This window comes from Neofelis nebulosa, chromosome 11 (genome assembly GCF_028018385.1).
Source record: "Neofelis nebulosa isolate mNeoNeb1 chromosome 11, mNeoNeb1.pri, whole genome shotgun sequence".
Lineage (NCBI taxonomy): Eukaryota > Metazoa > Chordata > Mammalia > Carnivora > Felidae > Neofelis > Neofelis nebulosa.
In genome coordinates this window covers 82,642,287-82,657,623 of record NC_080792.1, presented here as the reverse complement: position 1 = coordinate 82,657,623, position 15,337 = coordinate 82,642,287, and the positions used below count along the sequence as shown (strand labels likewise).

At 37.1% G+C, this 15,337-nt stretch overlaps 1 protein-coding gene across 2 annotated transcripts in view; it reads right to left on the bottom strand.

Moving 5' to 3' along the window:
- The window catches only part of MED13L (mediator complex subunit 13L), a 305,493-nt gene that overhangs the window by 143,718 nt on the left and 146,438 nt on the right, over positions 1–15,337 (bottom strand). For both annotated transcript variants that reach the window (XM_058691175.1, XM_058691176.1), the window contains exon 3: positions 1,727–1,811. In XM_058691175.1, coding sequence (XP_058547158.1) covers positions 1,727–1,811 — 85 coding nt within the window. The remainder of the gene's footprint in view (positions 1–1,726; positions 1,812–15,337) is intronic.

The following is a 15,337-nucleotide window of genomic DNA, read 5'->3' as shown; positions in this document are numbered from 1 at the left end:
AGAGAATTACCAAATACTTTAATTATTTAGGAGCATTCAACTCTCAAAAATCAATGCTTCAAAAATATACTACTGCCTTAGTAACAGATGGCTGGCCTCTAGGCCCACTCCAAAGCACAGAGGTAGGAACTGAAGTTCAGAATGAAAAAGAGATAAACTTGGTGGGAAAGGTCTTTCTGAGTGACCTAAACGGTGACAACTTATCGACCCCGGCTTAGGAACCCTAAGCACTGACAACTGTGGTGACACTGCCCTAACCAGCAGCTTGTATAAGGAACTGAATAGTACCAGAACGTCCCTTCAGCTCTGATCATCTGACAGTACTACATAAAGACTCAGGAAGAGAAGTGAAAAAGTTCTCCTATGGAAGTTCTTAATTAACCCATTCCTTGCCATCTATTTTTCCCCTTAAGACACTATCCTGAGCCCGGAACATGCCGTTATGCCGTAAAGTACGGAGGTGCTTGAACAATGACAACAGGTCAAAAAGCTATAAAAGCCATCATGAAGGGGCTTCCCCTGGCCAAATCTGGAAGGACTTACACATCTAAATAAACAATGATAGCAATGAATTATAATCCATGGAATAAAACAGAAATCCATTCCTCCAAATTTATATAGCTAAAAAGGGAGAAACATAAGAACACATGTACATATAAGAAGATGAAAAGCTCTTCCTTACAAAAGAATGTCCAATAATAAAAGTAGAAGGAATGGTGGCATTTGAATCAACACTACAGCTGCAACAGTACTAACCAATATAGACAACAGAAGATAAAACACAAGACCAAACGTGACAACAGGATAAGTACACAATCTCATTGTATGTGGCCGCAAATTACTTACTACAAAATTAACAATGATCGCAGTTAACAAGTACTCACTAATACACAGTGTAGAAACGTCATGGAACACCACCTCCAACAAGTTCATCAACAATGTTAATACCACTGGCCTTGAAATCACAGACCTCCTGCTTTGATATACTGGGGACATGACATCATGTCTACACTATCACTACAAAATGCATAACCTAAATATAATCATGAAGAAACTATCTCAAATTGAGGGACATTGTATAAAATATATGACCTGAACTCATTCAAAATGTCAATGTCAAGAAAGAAAAAGGACGGCTAAGGAACACTTCTAGGTTTGAAGAGACAGGAAAACTAAAATGTATGATCATGGATTGGATCTTGGGGGAAGGCGGCTTAAGATATCAAGGACCTAACAGGGACGGTGATAAAGTTTGAGCTGAATTACATATTAAATAATGGCATTTTATCAATGTTAGATTTCCTCATTTTCATAGTTGTACAGTGCTCACATGTGAGGATATCCCTTGTCTTTAGGAAATGTACACATAAACACTTAGAGGTTAAAGAAAGAACAATTTCAAGTGTACATGTGACTATCGAGTGGTTCGGAAAATAAATTTAAAATACACACACACATTAGGAGTAAGAGAGCAAGCAATCGCACGAACTATAAAGCAAACTGGATAAAAGAAAAACCAAGTCAAGGATATATGAAGTTCTTTGTGCTATTCCTGAAACTTCTCTAAAGTCGCAATTATATCAACAAGAAAGAAATGAGATTTATATAATTTTATCTTTATAAAACTGCAAACAAAAGCATTTTGAGACCTAACAGGAAAACCTACGAATATACAGCATTACACCTGGGTGTCTCAAAACAACTGTGATGCTGTTCCTTCTCTCACCTTTCTAACAGATTGTGGATCGCTTTGAAGAGCAGTGTCCGACATTCATAGGAAAGGCCATTTTCCCAGAGTCCTTCTTCCACAACTGAAAAAAGCAAAACAAAACAAAAAATTGAACCAGTAAGTAGGACATCCAAATAAAAATAAACTTTTAAGACATTTTTCTAAAGCAAAGTTAATGAATTCATTTAGATGATCTCACACTGAAACAGAGAAAGGAAGTTAAACGCTTGCCAGAAGTCATAAAATACCTATGTATGGGAGGAAATAACATGTTTCAATTTTAAAGTCTTTGGAATGTAAGCATAGTACAACTCCTCTCCGGTAAAGGTCATTCCAACCCAATTTTTCAAAATTTGAAATCATTCAAAGCATTCAAATCGTTCTAATTTCTTTAAAAATTTTTTTCTTTCTTTAACTGTCCTAAAGGCGGTCTCTTAATAGGATTTTAAGGACATGACTTTAGGAAAAATGCCAGGAAATTAAATCTTAATATAAGATCAAATTTATTTCCTAAACTCATAATTTCATTAATGTCGGACATTTGGGGAAGTATCATACTTGCCTTTGAAATATATTATAACACTAAGCCCCAAGTAACTCTAACACCAAGAGAATCCAACAGACTAACAATGCCCCATGCATTCCTAACATTCTTTTCATATATAAAAGGATATAAAACGCCCTAGAGAAGACAGTTAATTTCCTTTTAAATTATATTAGTTCAGTTCAAGATAGCAAAAAATTGGAAGGATGGAAACCACATTTGCAGAAGAAAATTCTCTGTCTCTTACTTGTTATCTTGACAAAAGCACTCACCAGAGAAAAGTCTGACAGAGAATTAAAACACACGTTAAGTCCACATGCATTTGTAATGCTTTTACCACAGCGAGAGACATCTCGAAATCCATCTCTATATTCTCCAATCACACAGAATTAGAAAAAGTATATTTACATTCATGGGGTTCATTGATAGCACTTTTTTTAAATTATAAAACTGGGTTTGTTTGGTTTTTTTGGTACGTCAGGTTTTTATTTTCCTATGTGGCTAACCATGATTTACCCAATTTTCCCAAAGCCACCTCTGTCAGAAACATTTTATTATTTATCACAAGAGAAATGGAAATAAAGTACAGCAAATAAACAAACGTTCCACTAGCAACAGACTACTTCTGGTCAGGACAAAACAACCAACAGCTTTCTACAATCCTCTGAAAGTGGATTCTTTATAGATCTGTGTTCTCACACATCTATCTTCTGGGTAGAGCTTTTCCTGGGTGAGAAAGAGAGCTAACATTTCAATAAAATGAACAACACATATTAATTTGTTTTTCCTTCCTTATGTGTCTCACTGATTCTAAGACACCATCAATTTTTTTTTAATATTTTTGAGAGAGAAAGAGTGCAAGCAGGGGCGAGGCAGAGAGAGGGAGTCACAAAATCTGAAGTAGGCTCCAGGCTCCCAGCTATCAGCACAGAGCTCCACGCGGGGCTCAGACCCACGAACTGAGAGATAATGACCTGAACCTAAGTCGGACACTTAACTGACTGAGCCACCCAGACACCCCAACACCATCAATTTTCAGATGCACCATTATTTTATGTATCGCTAAAGGTGGTGGGGTAAGCTCCTAATTCAACTATAACATGGCTCTAATCACTTAGGATTCTTAATTTGCAATTATTTAAAGTGCTCCTTTAGATTTATTGACATGTTTTCTTTTCAATATCATTACTGTATATACATAAAACGGATAATACAAGCTGAAGAGAAAAGAAAAAAGGTTAGAAATTCCTAAAACTTGGGGCGCCTGAGTAGCTCAGTCGGTTGAGTGTCCAACTCTTGATTTCCACTGAGGTCATGATCTCAAAGTTCGTGGGATTGAGCCCCATGTTGGGCTTCGTGCTTACGGCATGGGGCCTGCTTGGAGTATTTTCTTTTTCTCTTTCTTTCTGTCTCTCTCTCCCTCTCTCAAAATAAATAAACTTTAAAAAAAAATTCCTAAAACTTGATCTGCATTCAAAGTGTAACTCTTCTGAATCACATTTTCAATCAGTCACTAATGTCAGTTAGTGTTTTCTATATAATAGTCTTTTGCGTCATAAAGAGTGCTGGTGATGTAGCATTTGTGAAAGAGTTGCATCTTTTTTCCAAGATTTTCTTCCAAGTTGGTGACAGCTATTCTGTATGTTGTTAAAAAAAAAGTTAATCAAAATCTTCAAATACACTGTAACAGGCCCCCATAAATTCTTAAACCAATTATCAACATTGTGTCATCTGTTTCAACCACCTTGCTTTCTTTTTGTTTTTCTTGATATGCTTTAAAGATAAGAACATACTTTGGTATACAACAAATCAGAACCTAAGCAAGGTCTATAAATTGCCTTTCATGTTATAACTCTTAATTCTCCTTAATCTATAACAGCTCATCTCCTTTGAACATGCATTAACTCACTGAAAAAAAAACAGGTATCATATAGAATACTTCATATTCTATCTATTCTGATTGCCACCTCATGATACCATTTTTTAATGTTGATGCTACTTGGACCTAAACAGAAGATGCGAAAGTTTTCAAACAACCATAACTCTCTATTTCTTCCTCAAATAGTCCTGAAATATTTTAACTGAAATATTTAAGTGTTTAAGTGTTTAAATGTTATGTCATGCAAGGTGGAATACTAAACAAGTTTGAGCAATGCCAACTACACCACAATGGTAAGATACCATTATAATTTTATTGTGATTTCAACAATTTTAATTTTTTTTTAACGTTTATTTATTTTTGAGACAGAGAGAGACAGAGCATGAATAGGGGAGGGGCAGAGAGAGAGGGAGACACAGAATCCGAAAGAGGCTCCAGGCTCTGAGCTGTTAGCACAGAGCCTGACGCAGGGCTCGAACCCACGGACTGTGAGATCATGACCTGAGCTGAAGTCGGACGCTTAACCGACTGAGCCACCCAGGCGCCCCTGATTTCAACAATTTTAAAACAGACTATAGAGCTGATTTTTTTTCCTTTGAAAAAATTCTTAAAAGAACAATTAAAGAAGACCTACAATTAACATCATACTTAATGTTAAAGACTGAATATTTTCCCCCTAATATCAAGAACAAGGCAAGGATGTCTGCTGTCACCACTCGTTTTCCAGCTTTAGAGGAGGTGTCAGCCAATACGATAAGGCAAGAAAAAAAAAATATCAATCATACTAATTCAAATAGAAGAAGTAAATATCTCTATTCATAGATGACGTGACTGTTAGAAAATCCCACAGAATCAGCAACAACAACAACAACAACAAATAGTTACTAGATCTAAAACTGAATTTAGTTAGTTCACAGTATACTAGGGTCAACAGAAATTTTAAAAATCCTATTTCTATATACTTTAATGAATAAGAAATTACATTTTTAATTATCATTTACAATAGCACCCAAACCCACGAAACTCTTGGATATAAAACTTACAAATTATGTGCAAGAATTATACGCTAAAAACTACGATACTGATAAAAGAAATCAAAAAGACATAAATAAATGCAAAGGTATACATTGATCATGGACTGAAAAAGTTACTATTGTTATCAATATTAGATCTAGAGAGTCAACTCGGTTCTAATCAAAAATCTCTGCAGGACTTTTTACACAAGGAGATGGCAAGTCTACATATTTCTATGACAAAGCAAAGGAACTAGAATCACCAAAATAATATGGTAAAAGAAAAATATAGTTGGGAGACTTACACCACCTGATTTCTAGATTTACTAAAAAACTAGAAGTGACAACATAGCACAGTACTAGAGAAAAGTCAGATATATAGATCAACAGAATAAAGAGTCCAGAAATAGACCCACAAATATACTGTCAATTAATTTCCAAAAAAGATGCAAAGGCAATTCAGTGGAGAAAGACAGTCTTTTCAACAAATGGTGCTGAAATAAATGAATATCCTTATGCAAACCAAAACAAAACAAAACCTTCAAACTCTACCTCACACCACTTAGAAAAATTCAACACGGTGCTGAGGTGGCTCAGTAGGTTAAGTATCTGACTTCGACTCAGAGCTTGGAGCCTGCTTTGGGTTGTGTGTCTCCCTCTCTCTTTGCCCCTCCCCTGCTTATGCTTGCTCTCTCTCTCTCTCTCTCTCAAAAATAAACATTTTTTAAAAAGTTAAAAATAAAACAAATTTTAGAAAAAGAAAAATTAACCCAATATTGCAAAACCTAAAATTATAAAATTTCAAAAACATAGGAGAAACTTTATATAAGCTTAGGTTAGCAAAGATTTCTTAGATATGACACCAAAAGCATGGTCCATAATGCAAAACTGTTAACCAGGGCTTCATCAAAATGAAGACCTCTACTCTTCAAAACACATGTAAAAGTTATGTCAAGCTACAGAAAAGACAAGCCACAAATGAGGGATAAGCAGTCACAAATCATATATCAGACAAGAACTTGTATTTACAATATGCTCTTCTGTTTTAGAACTATCAAAACTCAACACTAAGGGAGGGGGAAAAAAAGTTTAATGGACAATAGATCTGAACAGAGCTTCACCGAAAAAGGTATATAAATGGCAAATAAAAACATGAAAAGGTGCTTGAAACATCACCAACTATTAAGGAGATGAAAATTAAAATCACAATAAAATATCATCCATTAGAACGGCTTAAAAGAAAAACTTGAGTACTACGTGCTAGCAAGCATACACAGTAACTGTAATGCTCATCTACTGCTGAAAGGAATGCAAACATAGTACAGCCACATTGGAAAAGCTGACTTTGGCAATATTTTCTGAAGTGAAACACATATTTGCCATGCAGACCAGCAATATCCATCATAGGGGTGTGTGTATGTGTGTGTGCGTGTTGTGTGTGTGCGCGCACACACACACACACCCATACATATATACATTTATATATTTTTTATATATATACATTTATATATATATATATACATTTTTTATATAGATACATTTATATATATATACACTTATATATATTTTTTTCAAGCAGAGTAAGAACTGTGTCCACATGTAAAACTGTAGCAAATGTTTATATGTGTCTTCCCCCCCCACCCCAAAATAATGCCAGGAAATGGAAACCACCCAAAAGTCCCTCCACTGGAAAGAACAAAGAGTAGATACTCCACACACTGGGATACTATTCAAAAATAAAAAGAACTGTTGCTACACTCAAAACATGGATGAATGTCATTATACAAAGTGAAAAAGGCCATCATAATAAAAGCCACATGCTTTATGATTCCTTCATAGGGCATTCTTGCAAAGGCAAATTTAAGGTAATGCAAACTGCTCAGTGGATTCCCATTCCCATCATTGGAATGGGAGTGGCTGATAACAAAGGGACATGGGAAATTTAGGAGATCATGGAACTATTTTACATCTTGATTGCGGTGGTGGTTACATAACTGTGTACATTTGGAAAAACACGTAGAGCTATACAATCTTTTACTGCTCTACATAAACTCATTTTACTGTTGAGCAAGCCTTCTGAACCTAAGCTATTATGAATAGACTTCCATTACTTTTCATATTTTTAATGTGGAAGATGAGAACAGGGTGTGAATCAGAAGGACTCCTACTCTGCTCAGTCGGTTAAATGTCCAACTCTTGATTTGGGCTCAGGTCATGATCCCACAACTCATGAGAACGAGCCCAGCAACGGGCTCCGAGCTGACAGCAAGGAGTTGGAGCTTGCTTGGGATTCTCTCTCTTCCTCTCTCTCTGCCATTCCCATGCCCAAATTCTCTCTCTCTCTCTCTCTCTCTCTCACACACACACACAAAAATAAATAAATATTAACACACACACACACACACACACACACACACACACACACACACACACACACAAACCATTTCACCCACAAGAGACCACAGACCAAAGTGGTCCATCCACACAATACAATATAAATTATATTATGTACTTCGTATTAAATACTGCAAATAATACAAAGAGAACAAAAATATTTCTCTAAAATGTTTCTCTAAAAATTTTTAAACACCAGGGCGCCTGGATGGCTCAGTCAGTTGGACGTCCGACTTTGGCTCAGGTCATGATCTCGCAGTTCATGGGCTCAAGCCCCATGGTGGGCTGTGTGCTGACAACTTGGAGCCTGGAGCCTGCTTCAGATTCTGTGTGTGTGTGTCTCTCTGCCCCTCCCCTGCTCATGCTCTCTTTCCCTCTGTGTCTCTGTGTCTCTGTCTCTCTCTCTCTCTCTCTCTCTCTCTGAGAAATAAACATTAAATTTTTAAAAAAATTTTTAAAGACTGAAAACTTTCAAAAATACCTTTACCAATATTACTTTTTATACGGTAATTTCATATCTTACTTTGTATTATATAAATATACATTACATAAATTAATACAAAGTTTAGGCACCAATTTAACAGAACACAGAGAAGAAAGCAGTAACACAAAGAAACGCAAATCATACTATATTAAGCTCTTGTTTAAGGAAAGTATACTAAAACTTAAGAAGCGACAGGAAATTATGGGGTGCACTGCTGGCTCAGTCAGAGCATGTGACTCTTAATCTCAGGGTTGTGAGTCCAAGTGCCACATTGAGCATGGAACCTACTTAAAGAAACAACAGAAAATTATAGATTATCCTATAATTTACCAGGAAATTTTAAAATATAAGTCACTAAAGGTAATTAAAAAGGGCTCAGTGTTTGGACTTCATACGAACATCTAAGTTTCATCTTATATATTAAAGATTCGAGAGTAGTCAATAATTTATTGGAAGCCAACAACTGTAATCAAAGATTACCCCTCTAGTAAATGATATCGATGTTAGGCTATACATATAAAGACAGTGCATTATTTTGCTAGTAGTATTTTAATTTACTGTTTAGATACAGCAAATATATTTGTGGAAAGGAACAGAAGTCAAACCAAACTTTCTTTTCTACTTCATATACAGAATCTCCAGAAACATAAGATCAACGTATGTTTCAATGAATCTCCAAAATGCCAACATAAGTTAAATCTAGAATATCATTTTTGGAATCTACTAGCTATTTGGCCAACACACATTGGCCCATAGTTCTTGGGTGTGTTATGCCTCAAGCACCAGGCTAGAAATTAGGAATGCGCTCCATAAGCTAATACAGACTTTGAAAATCACTGTAAGGCAACAACTACTTTGAATTCGTTGTAGTACAGCTATGACATATTAAAAAGTCCTTTATTTTTAAATAACAAGGTAAATAACTTACAGTCAAGCCTTTACTATTTGTCAAGCTTTGAATCAAGTACTATATGTAAATGGGTGGCAGAAAGAACATTTTCACCACATCATGAGACAGAGTAAAGAGCAATGTGGCATTCACTTTAGCCACTTAGTATCTGACTTCTTTTTATCACTTGGAATTGTCTGTTTCATAAGTCAGAGGTCAAATATAGTCACCCCTCCAAGGAGCTGAAACAGATTCTCTCCTCTTTTCATCTCCTGCAATATGGACAAGGATACAGGTGCTAAAGTCCACTAGATGCTCACGCACCACACCTTCAACTCTGGATCTAGTGACACCGAAGAAAGACAGAGAGTTCTTTCCCTTCTTTTCTTTCTCTCTCTCTCTTTCTTTCTTTAAAGATTTTATTTTTAAGTGATCTCTACACCCAATGTGGGGCTTGAACTCACAATCCTGAGATCAAGAGTCTCCCACTCTACAGACTGAGCCAACCAGGCTCCCCTACACAGAGAGATCTTTCTGTCAGCACTAGAACTAGAAGGTGTAAGATCAAGTTTCTGGTGCGAAGGTAGCAGAGCTACTGCAGCACCCAGCGCTCAATGATGACACTGATAACATTCTCATCAAATCAATTCTGCAGCACCGAGCCTAAGACTGACACATAGTGCTGTGAACATTCAATATTCTGTTAATCAACTCCTTTTCCTAGTTTGCAACAAAGAATTCTGACCAATACAGCTTATTCTAATCTACATTTTATAATAAGAAAACTAAGGCTAAAAAATCTTGTTTTTTCAGTTCATTTATTTTTAAGAGAGAGCAAGAGTGACAGAGAGCAAGTGAGGGAGGGGCAGAGAGAGCAGGAAACACAGAATCCGAAGCGGGCTCCAGGCTCCGAGCTGTCAGCACAGAGCCAGGACGTGGGGCTCGAACTCACAAGCCGCGAGATCATGACCTGAGCGGAAGTCGGACGCTTAGCCGTCTGAGCCACCCAGGTGCCACAAGGCTTAAAAATCTTAAAATTTGCCCAAGGTCACCCAACTAATAAATTCAAGAATCTAGAGTCAAATGTATTAAGAAGCTAACATAATGGGGCGCCTAGGTGGCTCAGTCAGTTAAGAGTCCGACTTCAGCTCAGGTCATGATCTCGTGGTTCTTGAGTTCGAGCCCCACGTCAGGCTCGGTGCTAACAGCTCAGAGCCTGGAGCCTGCTTTGGATTCTGTGTCTTCCTGTCTCTCTGTCCCACCCTTATTTGTGCTATATCTCTCAAAAATAAATAAACATAAAAAAAAAAAAAAGGAAGCTAACAGGATCAAGTGTATTTTATATCTACTTTTATAAACAGGAAATATAAAAATTATCCCATTAATTAAACTCCACAAGGATAAGCAATTTATTTGCATAGCTGCAGTGACTACGACATAGCAGATATTCATAAACATGTGCTCAGTTGACCTAGTATCGTATGAGCACATACCTTTCAAATTTCATTGGATTTAGCTTCAATCTGAAATCTCCTTATACTGAGTTAAGAGGATTAGTGGCAAAGATAGGATTCAAGTCCCAGTTTGGGGACTAACACCCATGCTCTTTCCACTATACCACACTTCTCCATAGGGTTAGAAATTTTTTAAATTTCAGGAATAGAATTTAGTGTTTCATTACTTACATATAACACCTAGTGCTCATCCCGACAAGTGTCCTCCTGAATGCCCCTGACCCCTTGAGCCCTTCCCCCGCCCAACACCCCACGAGCAACCCTCAGTCTGTTCTCTGCATTTAAGAGTCTCTTATGGTTTGTCCCGCTCTCTTTTTATATTATTTTTGCTTCCCTTCTCTTATGTTCATCTGTTTTGTATCTTAAATTCCACATATGAGTGAAATCATACGATATTTGTCTTTCTCTGACTTATTTCGCCTAGCATAATACACTCTAGTTCCATCCACGTTGTTGCAAATGGCAAGATTTCATTCTTTTTCATTACCAAGTAATATTCCGTTGAAGATATACACCACACCTTCTTTATCCATTCATCAGTCGATGGACATTTGGGCTCTTTCCATACTTCGGCTATTGCCAATAGTGCTGCTATAAACATTGGGGTGCATGTGCCCCTTCGAATCAGCACTCCTGTATCCTTTGGCTAAATCCCTAGTAGTGCAATTGGTGGGTTGTGGAGCAGTTTTATTTTTAATTTTTTGAGGAACCTCCATACCGTTTTCCAGACTGGCTGCACTACTTTGCATTCCCCCAGCAACGCAAAAGGGTTGTTCCCCTTTCTCCGCATCCTGGCCGACATCTGTTGTTGCCTGAGTCATTAATGTTAGCGATTCTGACAGGTGTGAGGTGGTATCTCATTGTGGTTTTGATTTGTGTTTCTCTAATGAGTGATGCTGAGCATCTTTTCATGTGTCTGTTAGCTATCTGGATGTCTTCTCTGGAAAAGTGTCTAATCGTGTCTTTTGCCCATTTCTTCACTGGATTGCTTTTTGGGTGTTGAGTTTGATAACTTCTTTGTAGATTTTGGATACTCTTCATCAGATACGTCATTTGAAAATATCTTCTCCCATTCCATCAGTTGCCTTTTAGTTTTGCTGATTGTTTCCTTCGCTGTGCAGAAGCTTTTTATCTTGATGAGGTCCCAACAGTTCATTTTTGCTTTTGTTTCTCTTGACTCTGGAGATGTGTTAAGAAGTCACTGCGGCTTAAGGTCCAAGATGCTGTTGCCGGTTTTCTCTTCTACAATTTCGATGGCTTCCTGTCTTACATTTAGGTCTTTCTTCCATTTTGAGTTTATTTTTGTGTGTGGTGTAAGAAAGTGGTCCAGGTTCATTCTTCTGCATGTCACTGTCCAGTATTCCCAACACCATTTGCTTTATCAAAGATAAGTTGGCCATACATTTGTGGGTCCATTTCTGGGTTCTCGGTTTTGTTCTGTTGATCTATGTGTCTGTTCTTGTGCCAGTACCATACTGTCTTCATGATTACAGCTTTGTATTACAGCTTGAAGCCCAGAATTGTGATGCCTCCAGGTTTGGTTTTCCTTTTCAGGATTGCTATGGCTATTTGCCGGGGTCTTTTCTGGTCCCGTACAAATTTTAGGATTGTTGTTCTAGCTCTGAATGCTGGTGTTATTTTGATAGGGATTGCATTGAATGTGGAGACTGCTTTGGGTAGCATCGACACTTTAACAGTATTTGTTCTTCTAGTCCATGAGCATGGAATGTTTTTCCATTTGTGTGTGTGTGTGTCTTCTTCAATTTCTTTCATAAGCTTTCTATAGTTTTCAGTGTATAGAGTTTTCACATCTCTGGTTAGGTTTATTCCTAGGTTTCTGGTGCAATTGTGAGTGGGATCGATTCCTTGATTTCTATTTCTGCTGCTTCATTATTGGTGAATAGAACTGCAACCAATTTCTGTGCATTGATTTTATATCCTGCTACTTTGCTGAATTCATGTACCAGCTCTAGCAGGTTTTTGGTGGAGTCTTTTGGGTTTTCCACATAGAGTATCACATCATCTGCAAAGAGTCCCCTCTTCTTAATACTGGCTACAAAGGCAAACTTTGACACTGAAGTAAAATTTCCCTTTGGATCCATACTTTGCATCTTAAACTAATGTGTTCTTACACAGTTGCAAGTAATTTTTTCAACGGTTAAACAAAACTGAAATTGTTTCTGCAATCTATTCATACGGCTCCATGATAAAATCAGAGAAAATCACATTTTAGCGTTTTAAACTAGTTTTTTTTTTTTCCTGAGATACCTTCTTCTCAAGGTGAAATTTTTTTTTTTTTTTAATTTTTTTTTTTCAACGTTTATTTATTTTTGGGACAGAGAGAGACAGAGCATGAACGGGGGAGGGACAGAGAGAGAGGGAGACACAGAATCGGAAACAGGCTCCAGGCTCTGAGCCATCAGCCCAGAGCCTGACGCGGGGCTTGAACTCACGGACCGTGAGATCGTGACCTGGCTGAAGTCGGAGGCTTAACCGACTGCGCCACCCAGGCGCCCCTCAAGGTGAAATTTAAACTAACATCCCATTTGCTTGATATTTAGATTCTTCAGAAAGTACTGAGTGGGGCCGTGGGAGGGGGAGAGAGGCCAAACACTAGTTAGTCTAAATTAAGTTTCCATAAATGACAGAAGATGCATTCACTACCTGATTCTCTCCCTTCCAAGGTGGGCTAGGAAGAAAAGTACCCACCAAGAAATCTATAGAAAGCCTTCAGGTGCTGGGCCCCATCTTTATGAAACCTACAGTCTCCCCAGGGTATCCTGTCTCCATCTTTACAATAAAAAAAGCTGTTCTAATTCTTTTGAACTTTCCAGTTTACATTTAAATGCTTATTAATTCTTTCAGAACATAAAGTAGTGGGGTGCCTGGGTGGCTCAGTCCGATAAGCGGTTAAGCGTCCCACCCTTGATTTCAGCTCAGGTCGTGATCTCAAGGTTCCCGGGATGGAGCCCGGCACTGGCCTGGCCTCACTGACAGCACAGAGACTGACTGTGATTCTCTGTCTCTCCTGTCTCTGCCCCTCCCCCACCAGCAAGGGCAAGCTCACTCTCGCGCTCTCTCAAAAATAAATAAATGAACATTCAAAAACATATTTAAAAAGACTCTCTCTAGAGTATTTATAAATCTTCTTACATGTAATGGAAGAATTTTTCTAAAACTTTGTTACTCTCAGAAAAGCAAGCACCTAAAATGCGTATCCGAGAAATGAGTGGCGAGATTCAAACCAAAACAATGAATTCCTAAATTAAAACATTCCCCTGTTGTTTTGTGGTCTACTATAGCCAAGCTAAAACTGAAAAAGAAAAGTAAGTAGTACAGCAGCTGCCTGTCTACAAAGAAAAACTATTTTGGCACTAAAGTTATCACACTTAAGTTGTAAATGCTATAATCAGGATTTGTTGAAACTGCTGTTTTTCAACATTTTTTAATACAGTAATCCTGATAATCAAATATTTAAACTGTGAAAGTACTATATGTTTTTCTTTGAGCAGGAAACAGTGTTTTAGAAAGGAAAATTTAAATAGTAATAATTATGACTTAGTGCCCAAATAATTTTTCAAAATCCTCACAAATTGTAATATAACTTCTTTCAACTTTGAGAAACATGGCTCCTTGCAGACTTAATAAGCTTCTCTGAAAGAAAAACCATATAAAAGGTTCAGGAAAAAAGTCAATATGGCAAAATATCAAAGCAGCATATACTTCAATGATTTTGTGTTTCCCAGCAGAGATCTTGGAAAGATACCCCTTCCAATTCGACAAATGAAACTGACATACTTTACTTGAAGGGGAAAAAGTGGGAGGAGGGAGACTGGAATCGGGTAGGGAGGAGCATAAAGATTGTGAAACCTTGAAGAAATTCAAGCTCATGCTTTTAGAATTTAGGTCACCCTGCCTTACACAGTTTAAAAGTAGAATTACTTTCAAAGAATACATATTTCCTCTGAGCTATGATACATATTTCCTTTTAATGTATCATATTGCAGCAACAGCTGAAATGAACGTCTAGACATCAAAAACACTTCTTACTCCCACCTACTGCTTTTTTACCTCAGGCATCAAAACTAATGAAACCTATTATCCAGAACATTGAGTTCAGTAACCACATTGGCCATTGCAAATATTGGAGGGGGGAGGGGCACTTTCAGGGATGGCACTCCTTATTCGGCCATTAAAATTACTGAAAATCAAATTTTGTTCCAAACTCCAGAAATACAAACAGATTAAAGCAAGGCACATGAAACAAGAAGATGACTTCCCAGTTAGACTTCAGTAACAAACTGCTAAAGATAGCACAGCTCTGAATGCGGGATTTATAATTTGCCCACTGCCTTTGTTTTCAATCTTTATCTGCTATTTATAAAGCATACTAGTTTTTTTAAACTGCTTTATTTCTTCACTGCTTTAAATTGTTACATCTCCCAAGAATTACACTAAGCAGAAATCATAACGAAAAATTTATCAATTTAATTTTATGGGTTGCATCAAATGAAATGCTTTAAAGCGAAATACAGAGAGAATTCTGAAGTATCTGCTTTCTGAAGATTGACTTACAAAAAATTTGAGTAACAAAGCAACACAATGCTACATTAATTCTGAAATATAGCATTATACCCATAAAAAATCCAATTATATACAACACAATTGATCACAGTTCCGCTGCCATCGACTGCCTTGTAAAATCCATATTTAAAGTCATTAATAACTAAATGGACGTATTACTTATATCAAATTCAACCTACTTAGAGCTCTAATTTCCCTGAATTGCTCGTGGGTGTAGAATATTTGGTATCACTTAACAAATCTGTATTGAAGATGGATTTTAACTTTCCCAAAGTCAGTTTAATCAACTAAATAAGACTTAGAGACA